Below are 24,173 nucleotides of genomic sequence, written 5' to 3' on the forward strand. Positions count from 1 at the left end.
TTTTGAGAGGGCTTGTGTAACCAGAAAAGTGAACAGATCTCACTGGGGTGCTCTCCTTTGGGAAATGTTCACAGGAAAGTGTAGGGATAGACTCCTCACACTCTCTGGACAAGATGCAGAATCTTATGACCTCATGAAGGGTACCCTGATTGAGGGCTTTGGATTCTCCACTGAGGAGTACAGGATTAGGTTCAGGGGGGCTCAAAAATCCTCGAGCCAGACCTGGGTTGACTTTGTTGACTACTCAGTGAAAACACTAGATGGTTGGATTCAAGGCAGTGGTGTAAGTAATTATGATGGGCTGTACAATTTATTTGTGAAAGAACACCTGTTAAGTAATTGTTTCAATGATAAACTGCATCAGCATCTGGTAGACCTAGGACCAATTTCTCCCCAAGAATTGGGAAAGAAGGCGGACCATTGGGTCAAGACAAGGGTGTCCAAGACTTCAACAGGGGGTGACCAAAAGAAAGGGGTCACGAAGACTCCCCAGCAGAAGGGTGATGAGACAACCAAAACTAAAAATAGTAAAGAGTCTTCTACAGGCCCCCAAAAACCTGCACAGGAGGGTGGGCCCAGAGCCTCTTCACAAAACAATGGGTACAAGGGTAAAAACTTTGATCCCAAAAAGGCCTGGTGTCATAGCTGTAAACAGCATGGACACCAAACTGGAGACAAGGCCTGTCCCAAGAAAGGTTCCACTCCAAACTCCCATCCAGGTAACACTGGTATGGCTAGTCTCCAAGTGGGATCAACAGTGTGCCCAGAGCAAATCAGGGTCCACACTGAAGCTACTCTAGTTTCCGAGGGTGGGGTGGATTTAGCCACACTAGCTGTCTGGCCGCCTAACATGCAAAAATACAGACAGCAACTCTTGATTAATGGGACTAGAATAGAGGGCCTGAGGGATACAGGTGCCAGTGTCACCATGGTGACAGAGAAACTGGTTTCCCCTGGCCAATACCTGACTGGAAAAACTTACACAGTCACCAACGCTGACAATCAGAGAAAAGTACATCCCATGGCAATGGTTACTGTCGAATGGGGAGGGGTCAATGGCCTGAAACAGGTGGTGGTCTCCTCAAATATCCCAGTGGACTGTCTGCTTGGAAATGACCTGGAGTCCTCAGCATGGGCTGAGGTAGAGCTAAAAACCCATGCAGCAATGCTGGGTATCCCTGAACTGGTGTGTGTGAAAACAAGAGCACAGTGCAAGGCACAGGGTGAAAAAGTAGAGCTGGAGTCTGGAAAAATGGCCCAGCCTACCAAGAGAACAGGAAAGTCAGTTGGGAAACCAACTGCAACACAGCAAAAGAAAGGGAACCTCTCTTCTCAGGAAGAAGTTCTGCCCTCTGAGGGAACTGAGCCTTTGGAGCTTGAACCTTATCAGGTTGAGCTCTTAGGCCCAGGGGGACCCTCAAGGGAAGAGCTGTGTAAGGGACAAGAAACCTGTCCCTCTCTTGAAGGCCTTAGGCAGCAAGCTGCTGAAGAGTCCAAAGGCAAGAAAAATGGAACACATAGGGTCTATTGGGAAGATGGGCTCCTGTACACTGAGGCCAGAGACCCCAAACCTGGTGCCACTAGGAGAGTGGTAGTGCCTCAGCTGTTCAGAGAGTTCATCCTAACATTGGCCCATGACATTCCCCTTGCTGGACATTTGGGACAAACCAAGACGTGGGAGAGGTTAGTCAACCACTTCTACTGGCCCAATATGTCCAACATGGTTAAGGAGTTTTGCCTCTCCTGCCCCACCTGTCAAGCCAGTGGTAAGACAGGTGGGCATCCAAAGGCCCCCCTCATTCCACTTCCAGTGGTGGGGGTGCCCTTTGAAAGAGTGGGTGTGGACATAGTTGGTCCACTGGAACCTCCCACAGCCTCAGGAAATATGTATATCCTGGTAGTAGTGGATCATGCTACCAGGTATCCTGAAGCTATTCCCCTTAGGTCGACTACTGCCCCTGCAGTAGCCAAGGCCCTCATTGGTATCTTTACCAGAGTGGGTTTCCCTAAGGAGGTGGTGTCTGACAGAGGTACCAACTTCATGTCAGCATACCTAAAGCACATGTGGAATGAGTGTGGAGTGACTTATAAATTCACTACACCCTACCATCCACAAACTAATGGCTTAGTTGAGAGATTCAACAAGACATTAAAAGGCATGATCATGGGGCTCCCAGAAAAACTCAAAAGGAGATGGGATGTCCTCCTGCCATGTCTGCTTTTCGCTTACAGGGAGGTACCACAGAAGGGAGTAGGGTTCTCACCCTTTGAACTTCTGTTTGGTCATCCTGTAAGGGGACCACTTGCCCTTGTTAAAGAAGGCTGGGAGAGACCTCTCCATGAGCCTAAACAGGACATAGTGGACTATGTACTTGGCCTTCGCTCTAGAATGGCAGAGTACATGGAAAAGGCAACCAAAAACCTTGAGGCCAGCCAACAGCTCCAGAAGTTTTGGTATGACCAAAAGGCTGCACTGGTTGAGTTCCAACCAGGGCAGAAAGTCTGGGTTCTGGAGCCTGTGGCTCCCAGGGCACTCCAGGACAAATGGAGTGGCCCTTACCCAGTGCTAGAAAGGAAGAGTCAGGTCACCTACCTGGTGGACCTGGGCACAAGCAGGAGCCCCAAGAGGGTAATCCATGTGAACCGCCTTAAGCTCTTCCATGACAGGGCTGATGTGAATCTGTTGATGGTAACAGATGAGGATCAGGAGGCAGAGAGTGAACCTCTCCCTGATCTTCTGTCATCAGACCCAAGAGATGGCACAGTAGATGGAGTGATCTACTCAGACACCCTCTCTGGCCAACAGCAGGCTGATTGTAGGAGAGTCCTACAACAGTTTCCTGAGCTTTTCTCCCTAACCCCTGGTCAGACACCCCTGTGTACCCATGATGTGGACACAGGAGACAGCATGCCTGTCAAGAACAAAATCTTTAGACAATCTGACCATGTTAAGGAAAGCATCAAGGTGGAAGTCCACAAGATGCTGGAATTGGGAGTAATTGAGCGCTCTGACAGCCCCTGGGCTAGCCCAGTGGTCTTAGTCCCCAAACCTCACACCAAAGATGGAAAGAAAGAGATGAGGTTTTGTGTGGACTACAGAGGGCTCAATTCTGTCACCAAGACAGATGCTCATCCAATTCCAAGAGCTGATGAGCTCATAGACAAATTAGGTGCTGCCAAATTCTTAAGTACCTTTGACTTGACAGCAGGGTACTGGCAAATAAAAATGGCACCTGGAGCAAAAGAGAAAACAGCATTCTCCACACCTGATGGGCATTATCAGTTTACTGTTATGCCCTTTGGTTTAAAGAATGCCCCTGCCACCTTCCAAAGGTTGGTGAATCAAGTCCTTGCTGGCTTGGAGTCCTTTAGCACAGCTTATCTTGATGATATTGCTGTCTTTAGCTCCACCTGGCAGGATCACCTGGTCCACCTGAAGAAGGTTTTGAAGGCTCTGCAATCTGCAGGCCTCTCTATCAAGGCATCCAAATGCCAGATAGGGCAGGGAACTGTGGTTTACTTGGGCCACCTTGTAGGTGGAGGCCAAGTCCAGCCACTCCAACCCAAGATCCAGACTATTCTGGACTGGGTAGCTCCAAAAACCCAGACTCAAGTCAGGGCATTCCTTGGCTTGACTGGGTACTACAGGAGGTTTGTGAAGGGATATGGATCCATTGTGACAGCCCTCACTGAGCTCACCTCCAAGAAAATGCCCAAGAAAGTGAACTGGACTGTGGACTGCCAACAGGCCTTTGACACCCTGAAACAAGCAATGTGCTCAGCACCAGTTCTCAAAGCTCCAGATTATTCTAAGCAGTTCATTGTGCAGACTGATGCCTCTGAACATGGGATAGGGGCAGTTCTGTCCCAAACAAATGATGATGGCCTTGACCAGCCTGTTGCTTTCATTAGCAGGAGGTTACTCCCCAGGGAGCAGCGTTGGAGTGCCATTGAGAGGGAGGCCTTTGCTGTGGTTTGGTCCCTGAAGAAGCTGAGACCATACCTCTTTGGGACTCACTTCCTAGTTCAAACTGACCACAGACCTCTCAAATGGCTGATGCAAATGAAAGGTGAAAATCCTAAACTGTTGAGGTGGTCCATCTCCCTACAGGGAATGGACTTTATAGTGGAACACAGACCTGGGACTGCCCATGCCAATGCAGATGGCCTTTCCAGGTTCTTCCACTTAGAAAATGAAGACTCTCTTGGGAAAGGTTAGTCTCATCCTCTTTCGTTTGGGGGGGGGTTGTGTAAGGAAATGCCTCCTTGGCATGGTTGCCCCCTGACTTTTTGCCTTTGCTGATGCTATGTTTACAATTGAAAGTGTGCTGAGGCCTGCTAACCAGGCCCCAGCACCAGTGTTCTTTCCCTAACCTGTACTTTTGTATCCACAATTGGCAGACCCTGGCATCCAGATAAGTCCCTTGTAACTGGTACTTCTAGTACCAAGGGCCCTGATGCCAAGGAAGGTCTCTAAGGGCTGCAGCATGTCTTATGCCACCCTGGAGACCTCTCACTCAGCACAGACACACTGCTTACCAGCTTGTGTGTGCTAGTGAGGACAAAACGAGTAAGTCGACATGGCACTCCCCTCAGGGTGCCATGCCAGCCTCTCACTGCCTATGCAGTATAGGTAAGACACCCCTCTAGCAGGCCTTACAGCCCTAAGGCAGGGTGCACTATACCATAGGTGAGGGTACCAGTGCATGAGCATGGTACCCCTACAGTGTCTAAACAAAACCTTAGACATTGTAAGTGCAGGGTAGCCATAAGAGTATATGGTCTGGGAGTCTGTCAAACACGAACTCCACAGCACCATAATGGCTACACTGAAAACTGGGAAGTTTGGTATCAAACTTCTCAGCACAATAAATGCACACTGATGCCAGTGTACATTTTATTGTAAAATACACCCCAGAGGGCACCTTAGAGGTGCCCCCTGAAACTTAACCGACTATCTGTGTAGGCTGACTAGTTTTAGCAGCCTGCCACAAACCGAGACATGTTGCTGGCCCCATGGGGAGAGTGCCTTTGTCACTCTGAGGCCAGTAACAAAGCCTGCACTGGGTGGAGATGCTAACACCTCCCCCAGGCAGGAATTGTCACACCTGGCGGTGAGCCTCAAAGGCTCACCTCCTTTGTGCCAAACCAGCAGGACACTCCAGCTAGTGGAGTTGCCCGCCCCCTCCGGCCAGGCCCCACTTTTGGCGGCAAGGCCGGAGAAAATAATGAGAAAAACAAGGAGGAGTCACTGGCCAGTCAGGACAGCCCCTAAGGTGTCCTGAGCTGAAGTGACTCTAACTTTTAGAAATCCTCCATCTTGCAGATGGAGGATTCCCCCAATAGGGTTAGGATTGTGACCCCCTCCCCTTGGGAGGAGGCACAAAGAGGGTGTACCCACCCTCAGGGCTAGTGGCCATTGGCTACTAACCCCCCAGACCTAAACACGCCCTTAAATTTAGTATTTAAGGGCTACCCTGAACCCTAGAAAATTAGATTCCTGCAACTACAAGAAGAAGGACTGCCCAGCTGAAAACCCCTGCAGCGGAAGACCAGAAGACGACAACTGCCTTGGCTCCAGAAACTCACCGGCCTGTCTCCTGCCTTCCAAAGATCCTGCTCCAGCGACGCCTTCCAAAGGGACCAGCGACCTCGACATCCTCTGAGGACTGCCCCTGCTTCGAAAAGACAAGAAACTCCCGAGGACAGCGGACCTGCTCCAAGAAAAGCTGCAACTTTGTTTCCAGCAGCTTTAAAGAACCCGGCAAGCTCCCCGCAAGAAGCGTGAGACTTGCAACACTGCACCCGGCGACCCCGACTCGGCTGGTGGCGATCCAACACCTCAGGAGGGACCCCAGGACTACTCTGATACTGTGAGTACCAAAACCTGTCCCCCCTGAGCCCCCACAGCGCCGCCTGCAGAGGGAATCCCGAGGTTCCCCTGACCGCGACTCTTTGAACCTAAAGTCCCGACGCCTGGGAGAGACCCTGCACCCGCAGCCCCCAGGACCTGAAGGACCGGACTTTCACTGGAGAAGTGACCCCCAGGAGTCCCTCTCCCTTGCCCAAGTGGAGGTTTCCCCGAGGAACCCCCCCCTTGCCTGCCTGCAGCGCTGAAGAGATCCCGAGATCTCTCATAGACTAACATTGCGAACCCGACGCTTGTTTCTACACTGCACCCGGCCGCCCCCGCGTCGCTGAGGGTGAAATTTCTGTGTGGACTTGTGTCCCCCCCGGTGCCCTACAAAACCCCCCTGGTCTGCCCTCCGAAGACGCGGGTACTTACCTGCAAGCAGACCGGAACCGGGGCACCCCCTTCTCTCCATTCTAGCCTATGCGTGTTGGGCACCACTTTGAACTCTGCACCTGACCGGCCCTGAGCTGCTGGTGTGGTGACTTTGGGGTTGCTCTGAACCCCCAACGGTGGGCTACCTTGGGCCAAGAACTAAGCCCTGTAAGTGTCTTACTTACCTGGTTAACCTAACAAATACTTACCTCCCCTAGGAACTGTGAAAATTGCACTAAGTGTCCACTTTTAAAACAGCTATTTGTCAATAACTTGAAAAGTATACATGCAATTTTTATGATTTAAAGTTCCTAAAGTACTTACCTGCAATACCTTTCGAATGAGATATTACATGTAGAATTTGAACCTGTGGTTCTTAAAATAAACTAAGAAAAGATATTTTTCTATATAAAAACCTATTGGCTGGATTTGTCTCTGAGTGTGTGTACCTCATTTATTGGCTATGTGTATGTACAACAAATGCTTAACACTACTCCTTGGATAAGCCTACTGCTCGACCACACTACCACGAAATAGAGCATTAGTATTATCTATTTTTACCACTATTTTACCTCTAAGGGGAACCCTTGGACTCTGTGCATGCTATTCCTTACTTTGAAATAGCACATACAGAGCCAACTTCCTACAGGGAGTCTCTGGATTCCCTCTCCAGGCGTTGCTGTGGGAGCTCAGGGGGGGCAACTCTGGCTATTCACGGTCTCGCAGTTGCCGGGGAGTCCTCCCTGAAGTGTTGTTTCTCCACAAGTCGAGCCGGGGGCGTCGGGCGCAGAGTAGCAAGTCTCACGCTTCCTGCGGGAGGTGCAGTTGTTTTAAAGTTGCTCCTTTGGAAACAAAGTTGCAGTCTTGGGTAAACAGGGCCGCTGTCCTCGGGAGTTTCTTGGTCCTTCTAGAGCAGGGCAGTCCTCTGAGGATTTAGAGATCGCTGGTCCCTGGGGAAAGCGTCGCTGGAGCAGTGTCTTTAGAAGGAAGGGAGACAGGCCGGTAGAGCTGGGGCCAAGGCAGTTGGTGTCTCCGTCTTCTCTGCAGGGTTTTTCAGCTTAGCAGTCCTCTTCTTCTTAGGTTGCAGGAATCTGATTTCCTAGGTTCTGGGGAGCCCCTAAATACTGAATTTAGGGGTGTGTTTAGGTCTGGGAGGGCAGTAGCCAATGGCTACTGTCCTTTAGGGTGGCTACACCCTCTTTGTGCCTCCTCCCTGAGGGGAGGGGGGTACATCCCTATTCCTATTGGGGGAATCCTCCGTCTGCAAGATGGAGGATTTCTAAAAGTCAGAGTCACCTCAGCTCCGAACACCTTAGGGGCTGTCCTGACTGGCCAGTGACTCCTCCTTGTTTTTTTCATTATCTCTCCTGGACCTGCCGCCAGGGGGCGGACATCTCCACTAGCTGGAGTGCCCTGGGGCATTGTAACACGAAGCCTGAGCCTTTGAGGCTCAATGCTAGGTGTTACAGTTCCTGCAGGGGGGAGGTGTGAAGCACCTCCACCCAGAGCGGGCTTTTGTTTCTGTCCTCAGAGAGCACAATGGCCCTCACCACATGGGGTCAGAAACTCGTCTCTCAGCAGCAGGCTGGCACAGGCCAGTCAGTCCTGCACTGAACAATTGGGTAAAATACAGGGGGCATCTCTAAGATGCCCTCTGTGTGCATTTTTTTAAATAAATCCAACACTGGCATCAGTGTGGGTTTATTATTCTGAGAAGTTTGATACTAAACTTCCCAGTATTCAGTGTAGCCATTATGGAGCTGTGGAGTTCGTTTTTGACAGACTCCCAGACCATATACTCTTATGGCTACCCTGAACTTACAATGTCTAAGGTTTTGCTTAGACACTGTAGGGGCATAGTGCTCATGCACCTATGCCCTCACCTGTGGTATAGTGCACCCTGCCTTAGGGCTGTAAGGCCTGCTAGAGGGGTGACTTACCTACGCCACAGGCAGTGTGAGGTTGGCATGGCACCCTGAGGGGAGTGCCATGTCGACTTAGTCATTTTCTCCCCACCAGCACACACAAGCTGGCAAGCGGTGTGTCTGTGCTGAGTGAGGGGTCCCTAGGGTGGCATAAGACATGCTGCAGGCCTTAGAGACCTTCCCTGGCATCCGGGCCCTTGGTACCAGGGGTACCAGTTACAAGGGACTTACCTGGGTGCCAGGGTTGTGCCAATTGCGGAGACAATGGTACATTTTAGGTGAAAGAACACTGGTGCTGGGGCCTGGTTAGCCGGGTCCCAGCACACTTCTCAGTCAAGTGAGCATCAGTATCAGGCAAAAAGTGGGGGGTAACTGCAACAGGGAGCCATTTCTTTACAAGGACAAAGAAACTCCAGTGAACAGCGGCCCTGTTCAAAACCAGCTACTTCTTTGCAACAAAGAAGCAACTTTCAAAGACTGAACGTTTTCACGCCAGAAGCGTGAGACTTCACACTCTGCATCCAACGCCCCCGGCTCGAGATCCAGAGAACAAACACCTCAGGGAGGACTCCCCGGCGACTGCGAGCCCGTGAGTAACCAGAGACGACTCCCTGAGCCCCCACAGCGACGCCTGCAGAGAGAATCCAGAGGCCCCCCCTGACCGCGACTGCCTGTAACAAGGGACCCGATCCCTGGAACCATCACTGCACCCGCAGCCTCCAGGACCTGCAGGAACCGAACCTCAGCGCAGGAGTGACCCTCTGCCTTGCGCAGGTGGTGGCTGTCCCGAGAAGCCCCCCCTGTGCCTGCCTGCACCACTAGAGTGATCCTCGGGTCCCTCCATTGTTTCCTACCTGAAACCCGACGCCTGCTTTGCACACTACACCCGGCTGCCCCTGTGCCGCTGAGGGTGTGTTTTGTGTGCCTACTTGTGTCCCCCCCCCCCCCCCCCCAGTGCTCTACAAAACCCCCCTAGTCTGCCCCCCGAGGACGCAGGTACTTAACCTGCTGGCAGTCTGGAACCAGAGCACCCCTGTTCTCAATAGGCGCCTATGTGTTTTGGGCACCTCTTTGACCTCTACTCCTGACCAGCCGTGAGCTGCTGATGTGGTAACTTTTTGGGGTTGCCTTGAACCCCCAATGGTGGGCTGCCTATGCCCCAGAACTGAGACTTGTAAGTGTATTATTTACCTCCTAATCTAACCTTTACTTACCTCCCCAGGAACTGTTGTTTTTTGCACTGTGTCCACTTTGAAAATAGCTTATTACCATTTTTACAAAGACTGTATATGATATTGCTTTTATTCTAAGTTCCTAAAGTATCTAAGTGAAGTACCTTGCATTTAAAGTGTTTAATGTAAATCGTGAACCTGTGGTTCTTAAAATAAAGAAAAGATATTTATTGCCTGTGTGTGTACAACAAATGCTTAACACTACCCTCTGATAAGCCTACTGCTCGACCACACTACCACAAAATAGAGCATTAGAATTATCTAATTTTGCCACTATCTTACCTCTAAGGGGAACACTTGCACTCTGTGCACACTATTTCTTACTTTGAAATAGTATATACAGAGCCAACTTCCTACACTGATGAATGCAAAAGGTGTCCCACGCTGGATTGCAGATGGGTGTCGGTGAAGGATTTCCACCAACAAGCCTTGGCAATGGCAAATTCGTGGTTGGAGGAAAAGAGGTGCTGCCGGGGACCAGCGAGGTCCAGGAGGACTCTACCCAGGAGAGGGAGTGACAGGGGACCAGAGGCAGCACCCACAGGTGTCCCACTGGACAGGGACACAGAAGTCGCTGAAACAGTCCACGCAGCACCTCAGAAGTTGCTCCCACGTCGTCAGAGGACCACGCAGAGGCCAGAAGTTGCATAAAGGAGTGCTAGGGACTGAAGCTACACGTTGCCTGAAGTTCCCCTTGGCGGTGAAGCAACAAGCCTTGGCAGCTGCAAAAGACATGGTGCACGGAGGTACTGTCTTACGTTGAGTGGAACAGACTTCCCACCACCAAAATGCGACAGTTGGTAGAGCGGACCAAGGGAGACTCTTGGAACCACCACCCATGATGCAGGATCCACGCCAGTCAGGATGAGGAGAGATCCACGCAGCTGGCCGTCGTTGCAGCCAGGTACCTGTAGTTACAGGGGAGTGATACCTTCATCCCAAGCAAGATTCCTCCTCCTTGTGCAGGCTGAAGAGGTGCAGTCTTCTGAGAATGCACGGCCGGGTAAATGTTGCAAAGCTGGCAGGAATTCCGGATACAATGATGCAGAAGAGGCTTCCTCCTGGTTCTGCAGCTTGTAGGCTCCTGGAGGGTCTAGTTGCGGTTCAGGAGACCAGAGGTCAAAGCAGAGGTTGCAGAGGCGTCCTGCTGGAATCTTGCATCCCGAATCTGAGGACCCACCCCAGAGGAAGACCCTATATAGCCCAAAGAGGGGGCTTGGTCACCTAACCAGGCAACTACCTATCTGAGGGTGCCTCTGACATCACCTGCCTGGCCTGGCCACTCAGAAGCTTCCAGAGTTCTCTGCTAACCTTGGAATCAAGATGGCAGGACCCAGGGACCCTCTGGAGGAGCTCTGGACACCACCCCTGGGGTGGTGATGGACAGGGGAGTGGTCACTCCCCTTTCTACTGTCCACTTTCACGCCAGAGCAGGGACTGGGGTCCCTGAACCAGTGTGGACTGTTTTATGCACAGTGTTCAGTACACAGGTAAAATGGCTTTTCCGCACTTAAGAAGTCCCCTCCCAAGCCAGTCACACCTATTTCCAAAGGGAGAGGGTGTTACCTCCATCCCCCAAACAAAATCCTTTGTTCTGCCTTCCTGGGTTTGATCAGATCAAGCAGAAGGAGGGCAGCAGCCTGTCTGAGGGGTGGCAGCAGCTGGGCTGCCCGGAAAACCCTATAAGACTGGTGGTAGCAATGCTGGGGGTCCTCTAAGGAGGGAATCATACTTCCAATACTTGCAACAGTATTTGGGCATGATTCCGACATGTTTGCAACCAAACATGCCCAGGTTTGGAGTTACCATTATGTAGCTGGACATAGGTAGTGACCTATGTCCAGTACACACATAAAATGTCGTCCCCACACTCACGAAGTTTAAAGAAATGGGCTGGAGTTCGTGGGGGCACCTCTGCTAGTGCAGGGGTACCCTCACACACAGGTACCTGAACCCTGCCGTCTGGGCTAAGAGGGCCTACTATAGGGGTGACTTACAGTAACCTGGTGCAGTGACCTGTAGTGAAACTGGGTGCGTGCACCCGGTTCACACAGACTGCAATGGCAGGCCTGCAGAACCCTTTGCCTGGGCTCCCTATGGGTGGCAGAATAACTGCTACAGTCCATAGAAATCCCCTGGAACCCAGATGCCCTGGGTACCTATGTACCATATACTAGGGACTTACATGGGGGCACCAGTATGCCAATTGTGGGGATAAAAAGTTACCAGCAAACAAATAGAGGAGAGAGCACAGTCACTGGGGTCCTGGTTAGCAGGATCCCAGTGAACACAGTCAAACACACTAACAAACAAGCCAAAAGTGGGGGGTAACCAAGCTAGAAAGAGGCTGCTTTCCTACATAACAGGAGGACTTTGGAAAAGGATTGTGCAAGACCTAACCAAGACTGGAAGAGCCCAAAGGTGGATCCTGACAGAAGAGGACCTGCAAAGGAAGGGTACCGAGTCCGGTTTGAGATGGAGTGTCTGGTTGTGACAGGAGCCACTACCCACCCTTCTGTGGATGCAGGAATAAGTAGACAGTGGATGAAGAAGGTTAGCAGTGCAGCACAGGAGATGAAGAGAAGTACCAGAAGTGATGCAAGTGATGTCTCACATCGCCAGTCGAGATCCAGTCGGTTAGTGGTGTTGGAGAACCATCAACAAGCCTGGGCAAATGCAAGAGACCGAGACGAATGTTTGCAAGGCTGAAAAGGGCCAGCAAGGTACAGGGACTCGACCCATGGAGGGGAACCGGGAAGATCCTCAGTAGCTGGGAGAGTCACAAGAAGAGAAGGTAGCCCCCACAGGCAACCCACTGGCAGCAGGCACAGGCCACGCAGTGAGGCCAATTCGGCACACCTGAAGAGGAGTCCCACGTCCCTGGAGCAGCAGGCAGGAGACTGCTGTGCAAGAAGGAGTGCTCTGGGACAGGGATACAAGGAGCCTGAAGATCCCTTGAATGAGGAACAAGCAAGCCTTGGTCACTCCAAGAGTCGCAGTGCAGAGGGATACTATCATGCAAGGAGAGGCAAGGGCTTACAGTCTCCCAAGTTGGACAGCTGGCAGAGAGGACCATGGGGTACCACTCCAGACTTCCATCTGTGATGCAGGATTGACGCAGCTCCGGTTGAGAGAAGATCCACGTAGCCGGTCTTCGTCGCAGTTAGTGCCTGCAGGTGCAGGGGAGTGACTCCTTCACTCCAAGGGAGATTCCTTCTTACTTCTTTCGCAGTCTAAAAACTCGCTGCCCTCAGAGGATGCACAGCCGGGGAAAGGCTTCAGTTGCTGGAATGAGCTGGAGAAACAATGTTGAAGAGTGTAGTTGTCGCTGAAGTTGCAGATTGTCGGTTCCTGGAGGGTTCAGTTGCAGTCCCAGTGGCCAGAAGATGAAGTAAACAATGCAGAGGAGTCCTGCTGGAATCGTGCACATAGAATCTGAGGACCCACCCAAAATGGAGACCCTAAATAGCCCAAGACGGGGGATTTGTGACCTAGCAGGGGGACCACATATCAGAAGGAGGCTGCGACGTCACCCACCTGACCTGGCCATTCTGATGCTCCCATGGGCCTCTACCCACCTTGGATTCAAAATGGCAGAATCCAGTGGCCACCTGAAAGAGCTCTGGGCACAACCCCTAGGGTGGTGATGGACAGGGGAGTGATTACTCCCCTTTCCTTTGTCCATTTTCGCGCCAGGGCAGGAACCAGGGCTCCCTGGACAAATGCAAACCGGTTTATGCCAGGAGGGCACCAAATGTGCCCTTCAAGGCATTCCGGTGGCTTGGAGAGGCTACCCCTCCTAAGCCATGTAACACCTAATCCCAAGGGAGAGGGGTTACCTCCCTCTTCTATGGGAAATCGTTTGTTCTGCCTTCCTCTGCCTGAGCTGGTCAAGCTACAGGAGGGCAGAAACCTGTCTGAGGAGGGGGCAGCAGTGCAGGCTGCCCTGAAAACCCCAGAAGACTGGTAGGAGCAATGGTGGGGGTCCTCTAAGGAGCCCCAAGAGTGCGTGGAAGTCATACAACCAATACTGGCAACAGTATTTGGGTATGATTCCGATATGTTTGATATGAAACATGCTCAGGTTTGGAGTTACCATTACATAGTTGGATACAGTGTTCAGTACACTGGTAAAATGGCTTACGAAGTCCAGGAAAGTTGAACTGGAGTTTGTAGGGGCACCTCTGATTATGCAGGGGTGTCCTCACACACAGATACCTGCACCTTGCCCTCTGGTCTAGTAGGGCCTACCATAGGGGTGACTTACAGTGACCTGGTGCAGTGACCTTTAGTAAAAGGGTGCATGCACCTTTTCACGCAGGCTCAATGGCAGGCCTGCAGACACATTTTGCATGGGCTGCCATGGGTGGCACAATACATGCTGCAGCCCATGGGGAACCCCTGGTGCCCCAAAGCCCTGGGTACCGAAGTACCATATACTGGGGCCTTATATGGGGGCACCAGTGTGCCAATTGGGTATGCAAAGTCCAAATCAACCAAATTTAGCGGGAGAGAGCACAGTCACTTTGGTCCTGGTTAGCAGGATCCCGGTGAAAACAGTCAAAACACACTGATAGCAGGCACAAAGTGGGGGTAACCATGCCTAAAAGAGGGTACTTTCCTACACCGTCCACCTGCGGATATGATGGTGTGCTCAAAATATTGTCAGTGGTTGTTAGCGTATCCCTGAAAACTAGATCAGTCAATGTTTCGGCATTAAGTCTCCCCAGCTGGATCATTGGAGACTGCCTATTCAGTAAGTATAAAAGAATAAGAGATGAGTGGTCTGAGATGTATCTAGGCAGATATTGTATAGTCCCAACACTATGTGCAACAGTTGTCTGAACAAAAAAACAGTCAAGACGTCTGTATGTGGCAGGCTTATAACAGGAACATGTGCGTGTATCAGGGTGGCGCTTGCCCCATATGTCAATCACCTACAGACTTTCTTGTTTCCTGTTTGTATTAGGGTTGCTGCTGTGCACGGATTGCTCCAAGCCCTTGGGGGTAATCTATGTAAGTCCCCATCTAATGGTCTCCCGCCAGCATAATTTCCACCCCAGATGAAACTTGTATTGTTTTGACAGCTTTACTCATAAACTTGCCATAGTCCGTGTTTGGTGCATGCACATTGGCCAAACAGGTCGTGGACATATAGATACCCTTGTAGGTTGACTTTGCATCCTTCCTTGTCTCACTGAGCCCTGGCAGGCTTAAACAGGATCCCTGGGGCTACCCAGATCAGGACCCCTCTGGCATAACCTGAGTAAGAGGTAGCGAGGATCTGGCCCCTCCAGCTCCTCTGTAAATGTGTGATGCAGCCCCCCCCCCCCCCCCTCATATGTGGGTCTCATGTAAGAATGCTATTGCAGCTCTGTATATCTTAAGATATTGCAGCACTCTAGTGCACTTTACTGGACTATTTAGCCCCCCCCCCCCCACCCCACGTTACAAACGTATACGTGGGTTCCATATTAGCCCTACAGTTCCCTGTAGATAAGACAGTGGGTTTCTTCTCTGCCCTTATCTTCTCTTGTCCACGGAAGATTCTCTTCCCCCCCGGTTCACTTTCATAGTGTAGAGCAAACAGGAAAAACATTATTTAAAATAAGACAGTAAACAGTTCCCAACTCTCCCCCCTCCCATGGGCAGTGGCCACTAAGCCCTCCTGGCTACCTGTGGTAAAGAGGGACGTAAACCCCACCCCTGTTACCCTCCCAGTCTCTTAGTGACCCTTGTGAATCCTAAGTGAAATCAATTTATGTATTCACTGACTGGGACCCCCGATTCAGTGTTTGTTGCAAGCCCGAATGTGGAACTCAGCAATTCACGTCGGCCTGAACCCGAGACCGTCCCATCTCAGAAGTCTGCCTGCCACATTTTCTGTTTCTCATTATAGTGACCTGGATTTTTATTACTTATATACCAAAACTTTGAATTGGCAGGAAAATTTATTATCTAAGATTATAGACCTGCAATTTCTAGACCCCAGCGTATTTCACACTCCCTTTCCCCATAATGGACGGGCCATTTGATCCAATCATCCCGTGGATGCATCACCACTTTGTGTCTCTTGAACGGTGTAGGAAGCTGGCTCTCTATATGGTACACTAAAAAGAAGTACACCATGCAGAGTCCAGTGGATCGCCAGTTGGTTTGCAGAGGCAAAAGTAGATAATACTAATGCTCTGTTTTGTGGTAGTGTGGGCGAGCAGTTAGGCTTATGAGTGGGTAGTGCTAAGCATTTGTTGAACTCACAGAGGCAGTAACTGAGACACACAAAGAATAAATCCGAGACCAATTTAGGGAAATAAGACTTCTTGTTAGGTGTACTTTAAAAGCAAGAACTTCGTGATAAGGTAAGTATGTTTTCAAGCATAAATACTTTTTAGTTGCAGAAATCGTCAGTGCAGTTTTGGAGTTATTCAATGTTAACGGGGGGGGATCGGTCGTCTCCACCATCTGGAGAGACCTGGGTCACATTACAAAGGTGGCTAGGCCTTTGAAACTTCCCGCTCTGGAATGTCCATCCTGCCTGGGTGAGATGCTAACACCCCCGCCGAGTGCAGGCTTTTGTCTCTGTCCCCTCGAAACTGTTGGCTCTCATCTTGAGGGGGGGGGGGGTCAGAAATGTGGCTAAGGTTTTCAGGGGGGCACCTATAAGGTACCATATAGGTGCATTTGTCCATAAAACCCTAAATGGAATCAGTGAGGTTTCATTAATCTGAGATGTTTGATAACAAACATCCCAGGATTCAGAGAAGCCAGTATATAGCTGGGAAACTCTGTGACCAGTGTTGAGCACATATATTTAAAATAGCTTCCTGTAGGAAGTTGGCTCTGTATATACTATCTCAAAGTAAGAGATAGTGTGCACAGAGTCGAAGGGTTCCCCTTTAAAGGTAAGATAGTGGCAAAATTAGATAATTCTAATGCTCTACTTTGTGGTAGTGTGGTCGAGCAGTAGGCTTATCAGAGGGTAGTGTTAAGCATTTGTTGTACACACAGGCAATAAATGCGGAACTCTCACTCAAAGACTTACTCCAGGCCAATATGTTTTATATATTTTCTTAATTTATTTTTAGAATCACAAGCTCAAGATTTGAAGTAAATACATAAAATGCAAGGTACTTCACACAGGTAAGTTAAGAACTTTGAATTAAAGCAATATCATATACAGTCTTTGATAAAATGGCCATAAGCTATTTTAAAAGTAGACAGTGCAGAAATCAACAGTTCCAGGGGGAGGTAAGTATTGGTTAGATTGTGAGGAAAGTAAGACACTTACAAGTCTCAGTCCCTGGGCATAGGCAGCCCACTGTTGGGGGTTCAAGGCAACCCGAAAGTTACCACACCAGCAGCTCAGGGCTGGTCAGGTGCAGAGGTCAAAGAGGTGCCCAAAACACATAGGCGCCTATGGAGAACAGGGGTGCTCCGGTTCCAGTCTGCCAGCAGGTAAGGACCCGCGTCCTCGGGGGCTACTCACGAGGTCGCAGTCGCCGGGGAGTCCTCCCTGTGGTGTTGGTTCTCTGGATCTCGAGCGGGGGTGACAAGTGCAGAGTGTGAAGTCTCACGCTTCCGGCGGGAAGAGTTAAGTTCTTTAAAGTTGCAAGACAGTTGCAAAGTTGTTGTTGAAGTTGAGCAGAGCCGTTGCTCATGGGAGTTTCTTGGTCCTTAGGTTCAGGGCAGTCCTCTGAGGCTTCAGAGGTCGCTGGTCCCTGTCCGATGCGTCGCTGGTTGCAGGTTTTTGAGTCAGGAGGCCAGTAGGGCTGGGGCCAAAGCAGTTGTCGTCTTCCGTCTTCTCTGCAGGGCTTGTAGGTCAGCAGTCCTTGTTTCTTTAGGTTGCAGGAATCATTTCCTGGGTTCAGGGTCGCCCCTAAATGCTCAATTTAGGGGTGTGTTTAGGTCTGGGGGGCAGTAGCCAATGGCTACTGTCCTTGAGGGTGGCTACACCCTCCTTGTGCCTCCTCCCTGAGGGGAGGGGGGGGCACATCCCTATTCCTATTGGGGGAAATCCTCCAAAATCAAGATGGAGGATTTCTAAAGGCAGCGGTCACCTCAGCATAGGACACCTTAGGGGCTGTTCTGACTGGTTGGTGACTCCTCCTTGTTTTTCTCATTATCTCCCCTGGAATTGCTGCCAAAAGTGGGGGCTGTGTCCAGGGGGCGGGCATCTCCACTAGCTGGAGTGCCCTGGGGCATTGTAACACGAAGCCTGAGCCTTTGAGGCTCACTGCTAGGTGTTAGTTCCTGCAGAGGGGAGGTGTGAAGCACCTCCACCCAGAACAGGCTTTGTTTCTGGCCACAGAGGGCACAAAGGCCCTCACCTCATGGGGTCAGAAACTCGTCTCTCAGCAGCAGGCTGACACAGACCAGTCAGTCCTGCACTGAAGGATTGGGTAAAATGCAGGGGGCATCTCTAAGATGCCCTCTGTGTGCATTTGTTTAATAAATCCAACACTGGCATCAGTGTGGGTTTATTATTCTGAGAAGTTTGATACCAAACTTCCCAGTATTCAGTGTAGCCATTATGGAGCTGTGGAGTTCGTTTTGACACACTCCCAGACCATATACTTAATTTGGCCACACTGTACTTACACTGTCTAAGAATAGACTTAGACACTGTAGGCGCGTATTGCTCATGCAGCTATGCCCTCACCTGTGGTATAGTGCACTCTGCCTTAGGGCTGTAAGCTCTGCTAGAGGGGTGACTTGCCTATGCCACAGGCAGTATTTTGTGGGCATGGCATCCTGAGGGGGGATGCCATGTCGACTTTGCCTTTTTCTCCCCACCAACACACACAATCTACAATGGCAGTGTGCATGTGTTAGGTGAGGGGTCCCTTAGAGTGGCACAACTTATGCTGCAGCCCTTAGGGACCTTCCCTGGTCACAGGGCCCTTGGTACCACTGGTACCTTTTACAAGGGACTTATGTGTGTGCCAGGGGTGTGCCAATTGTGGAAACAATGGTACATTTTTAGTGAAAGAACACTGGTGCTGGGGTCTGGTTAGCAGAGCCCCAGCACACTTCTCAGTCAAGTCAGCATCAATATCAGGCAAAAAGTGGAGATCTTCAGGCTCCAAGTTGCCCCGGCCTCCAGTACGGACAGTCTCTCTTCTGCTGCTCCAGCAATGTGGGACTTCTCTCTAGGTGTCCTAACTGGGCCTCACGGCAACTTATTGTGCCTGCTGCCAGTGGGTTGCCTGTGGGGGCTGCGACTGCTTCTGCTGACTCTCCCGATTGCTGAGTCAACCCGGACTTCCCTCCCATGGTCAAGTCCCATGGACCTTGCTGGTCCTCTTCTTCTTTGCAAATCCACGTCTGGCCATATTTGCATTTGCCAAGGCTTGTTGGTGGTCCTCCTTACCACTGGCCGTTTACGGCCTGGCGACCGGTGTGGGATATCATCAGCACCACACCAGGGACCTCCCTTCAGCTCCTAGGCTCCACAGCTGATCTTCATCATCCCTCGTTAACTCAGATCTTCATTCGCCGAAGGGTGGGTAGTGGCTCCTGCCTCACCTGGACACTCCTGCGTGGACTAGACTCTGCCCCCTTCTCTTGCAGGTCCTCCTCCTCTGGAATCCACCATTGGGTTCCACTAGACTTGTCTTGGTTTTGAAATCTTCCTTTTCCACGTCCCCATGTTAGTCCTTGGGAAGACCAGTAACTTACCTCTGCTCCCATGGTTGCTTGGGGTGTCACCTAGACACTCACCTATTGGTGTCTCGAGTTCTCCCAGCTCCCTTCTAAATATTCCACATCCTTGGGGACTTAACTTCGCATTCCATTATTTTAGTATATGGTTTTCCCCACCAACCACCCCCTTATAGGGCCATAGCCATTTTCTGCTATTTCTTGCCCATGCTTGTTGTTTCTATATGCTAATTCCTAATAATTACTGTGTGTGTGTATGTATATGAATATATATATGAATATATATATAGATATAGATATATATATATAGATATAGATATAGATATATATATACATACATACATATAGTGTACTTGCCTCCAGTTGGGGGACTGCCTATAAGTAATCTAGTTCAGTGCTACTGTAATAAAGTATCTTTATTTTTGTAACACAATGTGGTTCTTTACAGGTGTGATAAGTTACTGTGTGACTGCTGTGGTATTGCAAGCGCTTTACACTTTGCCTAGATAAGTCTTGGTTGCTCACCACACCTGCCACTAAAGAGCCCTGGCTACCTAGACACTCTCTCACTAACTAACAGGGGTTGCCTGGACCTGATATAAGGTGCAAGCACCATAGGTGTCCACCACACACCAAGCCAGCTTCCTACTCAGACCTCATCCTGATATCAAAAAGGACACCCCACGTCGTTGGGGCTAACTCCACGTAATTGGGGTGATTAGATTTTGCTGGTATGGTAGCATATACAAGGATTTTTATGCCCAGGGAGCTTCCTGGAAAACATCTGGGCGGCCATCTTGTCAAGCTATGCCACAAGCTGCAGTTTGTCTCTGCTTAAGGATTCCCAAACATCAATCAGTTTTAAACTCCCTGTCTAAGTTGCATTGGCTTTCCAGAAACAAATTGCTAATTTTAAAGCCTTATGCATTGCACACAGAGTGAACATGAATAAAGACTGAAGATTTTTGCACCATATGCTATAACCTTACGGACCATGAAGATCTTTTAGATCTGCTTCATCTTATCGGGCAGTGATTCTCCCTGAGTTTGTAAACGTTGGAGTGGCGGTTGCTTCTTTTCTTTTTAGTTTCCCAACTATGCAACAAGTTTCTTCCCATTCTGAGGAAAGGTACAGATGAGTTGAGAGGTCTCAAAGGTTGGCTTTATGTTTAACCTGCCAACAGTTTCTTCTCTGGTTTATCTGGTTCTGACATGCTTAATGCCCTGTGTGGTTAGCCAGTGCGCTTTACAAGTTCTGCTAGAATATAATATAATATGCACCTCTGCTTTGTCACTTCCTGAGTGGTATGGAGCCAGCATTAACCTGCATGACTCCTTCTACTCGCATGTCGGAGCATTGTTCCAAAAATAAATACTGCAGATACAGTCAAGCACCTGAGCAATATTCTAAAAGTGAGAAATCTGCAGTTGAATACAGTATTCACCAGAAAGAGCTGTACTGTAATCATAGATTCCTTCTTGTCCTGTGGAGTGGACTCCTGAACATCATAATAAGGATACAAGCTAGATTTTGGCACACTTTCTGCCAGTTTGTTAGAATTATTCAGCCTCTGTGGGCATGGAAGGAGAAATAAAGCAAACTTATGTCAGAGAGAGAGGTAGTATTGCTTATTTGCTGCTTGGGTTGTTACGAATCAGTACGGAGTTGTTGCGTAGCCACATAGCATCAACAGTTGACGTGCAAGAGCGTTAATAGAAATTTCCATCAATCCAGCCTAGCACATGTGTAAAGACTTATTTTAGGAATCAATGGTTAGATAATGTATCTACCAGTAAGAGCATTACTGAAAGTGAGAAACTTGTTCATTTGGATTGCGTTTTTTAAATGACTTTATACTTGTGGTGTAGATGCAACACACTGGCACCACAGTGAATTCTAAAATACAAAGCATATCTCTAGATCGCAAAGCAAGCTGCTTGTGCTGTGGTCTTTTTGGACTACTTGCAAAGGATCCAGCCAAGCTGGTGTGCTGACAGCTTTGATTTGCTATCCCTGTAAAGATAACTTTACCTTTTTGGATGTTACTTCACGTCTTAAAACAGGCTTTCTTTTGTGCTGATACATTGCAGCGCACCTCTGTGCTACATTACGGGCATCCAGTTTGCATCAAATGTAATCACATATGGACTTCAAAAGTCATCCTTCTGTACGCAAATAATGCTCTCACATTTGAAGTAGGGAGAGATAACTTTTTTTTTTTTGTATCAAAGGCTACTGTACTTTTTCAAGTTTTCCTCATGTTCCTTTTTTGTTTCAACTTTTCAGGCAACAAGAGAGAATTAATTCACAACGCGAAGAAATTGAGAGACAGCGTAAATTATTGGCAAAAAGGAAACCACCTGCCATGGTGCAAACCCCACCTGCAAACAATGAGCAAAAGCAGCGAAAGAGCAAAACCAATGGTGCAGAAAGCGAAACGTAAGTGCAATGGGGAAAATCTAGTAATGCAAGGGTTCTTCAGATATCAATGCCTTTCCAGCATTAGTTCATTTGGCTTTCTCATACCATCCTGTAAGGAGCCTACACCTTTAGGTCAACATTGTGGTATTTTCTTTTGTTTTCTATAGACATGATGTAAGGAAATGCCTCCTTGGCATGGTTACCCCCTGACTTTTTGCCTTTGCTGATGCCAAGTTATGATTTGAAAGTGTGCTGAGGCCTGCTAACCAGGCCCCAGCACCAGTGTTCTTTCCCTAACCTGTACCTTTGTTTCCACAATTGGCACACCCTGGCATCCAGGTAAGTCCCTTGTAACTGGTACCTCTGGTACCAAGGGCCCTGATGCCAGGGAAGGTCTCTAAGGGCTGCAGCATGTCTTATGCCACCCTGGGTACCCCTCACTCAGCACAGACACACTGCTTGCCAGCTTGTGTGTGCTAGTGGGGATAAAACGACTAAGTTGACATGGCACTCCCCTCAGGGTGCCATGCCAACCTCACACTGCCTATAGGTATAGATAAGTCACCCCTCTAGCAGGCCTTACAGCCCTAAGGCAGGGTGCACTATACCATAGGTGAGGGCATAAGTGCATGAGCACTATGCCCCTACAGTGTCTAAGCAAAACCTTAGACATTTTAAGTGCAGGGTAGTCATAAGAGTATATGGTCTGGGAGTCTGTCATGCACGAACTCCACAACACCATAATGGCTACACTGAAAACTGTGAAGTTTGGTATCAAACTTCTCAGCACAATAAATGCACACTAATGCCAGTGTACATTTTATTGTAACATACACCCCAGTGGGCACCTTAGAGGTGCCCCCTGAAACCTTATCCGACTACCAGTGTAGGCTGACTAGTTTTAGCAGCCTGCCACACACCAGACATGTTGCTGGCCACATGGGGAGAGTGCCTTTGTCACTCTGTGGCTAGTAACAAAGCCTGTATTGGGTGGAGGTGCCTCTCACCTCCCCCTGCAGGAACTGTAACACCTGGCGGTGAGCCTCAAAGGCTCACCCCCTTTGTTACAGCACCCCAGGGCACTCCAGCTAGTGGAGCTGCCCGCCCCCTCCGGCCACGGCCCCCCTTTTGGCGGCAAGGCCGGAGGAGATAATGAGAAAAACAAGGAGGAGTCACTGACCAGTCAGGACAGCCCTTAAGGTGTCCTGAGGTGAGGTGACTCTGACCTTTAGAAATCCTCCATCTTGCAGATGGAGGATTCCCCCAATAGGGATAGGGATGTGCCCCCCTCCCCTCAGGGAGGAGACACAAAGAGGGTGTAGCCACCCTCAGGGCTAGTAGCCATTGGCTACTAACCCACCAGACCTAAACACAACCCTAAATCGAGTATTTAGGGGCTCCCAGAACACAGCAAGATAGATTCCTGCAACCTAAGACAAAGAAGGACTGCTGAGCTGAAAAACCTGCAGAGAAGACTGAGACACCAACTGCTTTGGCCCCAGCTCTACCGGACTGGCTCCCCACTTCTAAAGAACTGCTCCAGCGACGCGTTCCACAGGGTCCAGTGACCTCTGAAGCCTCAGAGGACTACACTGCATCTAAAAGGACCAAGAACTCCTGAGGACAGCGGCTCTGCTCCACAAAGACAGCAACTTTGCAACAAAGAAGCAACTTTGAAAGAACACATGTTTCCCGCGGGAAGCGTGAGACTTTGCACTCTGCACCCAACGCCCCTGGCTCGACTTGTGGAGAACAAACACCACAGGGAGGACTCCTCTGCGACTACGAGATGTGAGTAGCCAGAGTTGACCCCCCTGAGCCCCCACAGTGACGCCTGCAGAGGGAATCCAGAGGCTCCCCCTGACCGCGACTGCCTGCTTCAAAGACCCGACGCCTGGTAAAGACACTGCACCCGCAGCCCCCAGGACCTGAAGGATCCGACCTCCAGTGCAGGAGCGACCCCCAGGTGGCCCTCTCCCATGCCCAGGTGGTGGCTACCCCGAGGGGCCCCCCCTTGCCTGCCTGCATCGCTGAAGAGACCCCTTGGTCTCCAATTGAATCCTATTGCGAACCCGATGCCTGTTTGCACACTGCACCCGGCCGCCCCCGTGCCGCTGAGGGTGTACTTTTTGTGTTGACTTATGTCCCCCCCGGTGCCCTACAGAACCCCCCTGGTCTGCCCTCCGAAGACACGGGTATTTACCTGCTGGCAGACTGGAACCGGGGCACCCCCTTCTCCATCGAAGCCTATGTGTTTTGGGCACCACTTTGACCTCTGCACCTGACCGGCCCTGAGCTGCTGGTGTGGTAACTTTGGGGTTGCCCTGAACCCCCAACGGTGGGCTACCTTGGACCCAACTTTGAACCCTGTAGGTGGTTTACTTACCTGCAAATCTAACAAACACTTACCTCCCCCAGAAACTGTTGAAAATTGCACTGTCTAGTTTTAAAATAGCTTATTGCCATTTTTGTGAAAACTGTATATGCTATTTTGCTAATTCAAAGTTCCTAAAGTTCCTAAGTGAAGTACCTTTCATTTAAAGTATTGTTTGTAAATCTTGAACCTGTGGTTCTTAAAATAAACTAAGAAAATATATATTTCTATATAAAAACCTATTGGCCTGGGCCAGCACCTTCTGAGCCTGTTT

The 24,173-nt window shown here is 49.9% G+C and overlaps 1 protein-coding gene across 3 annotated transcripts in view; it reads left to right on the top strand.

Annotated features, from left to right (window-relative positions):
• The window catches only part of TLK2 (tousled like kinase 2), a 948,113-nt gene that overhangs the window by 444,379 nt on the left and 479,561 nt on the right, over positions 1 to 24,173 (top strand). For all 3 annotated transcript variants that reach the window (XM_069237985.1, XM_069237987.1, XM_069237986.1), the window contains one exon: positions 21,391 to 21,543. In XM_069237985.1, coding sequence (XP_069094086.1) covers positions 21,391 to 21,543 — 153 coding nt within the window. The remainder of the gene's footprint in view (positions 1 to 21,390; positions 21,544 to 24,173) is intronic.

This window comes from Pleurodeles waltl, chromosome 6, assembly GCF_031143425.1.
Source record: "Pleurodeles waltl isolate 20211129_DDA chromosome 6, aPleWal1.hap1.20221129, whole genome shotgun sequence".
Classification (NCBI taxonomy): domain Eukaryota; kingdom Metazoa; phylum Chordata; class Amphibia; order Caudata; family Salamandridae; genus Pleurodeles; species Pleurodeles waltl.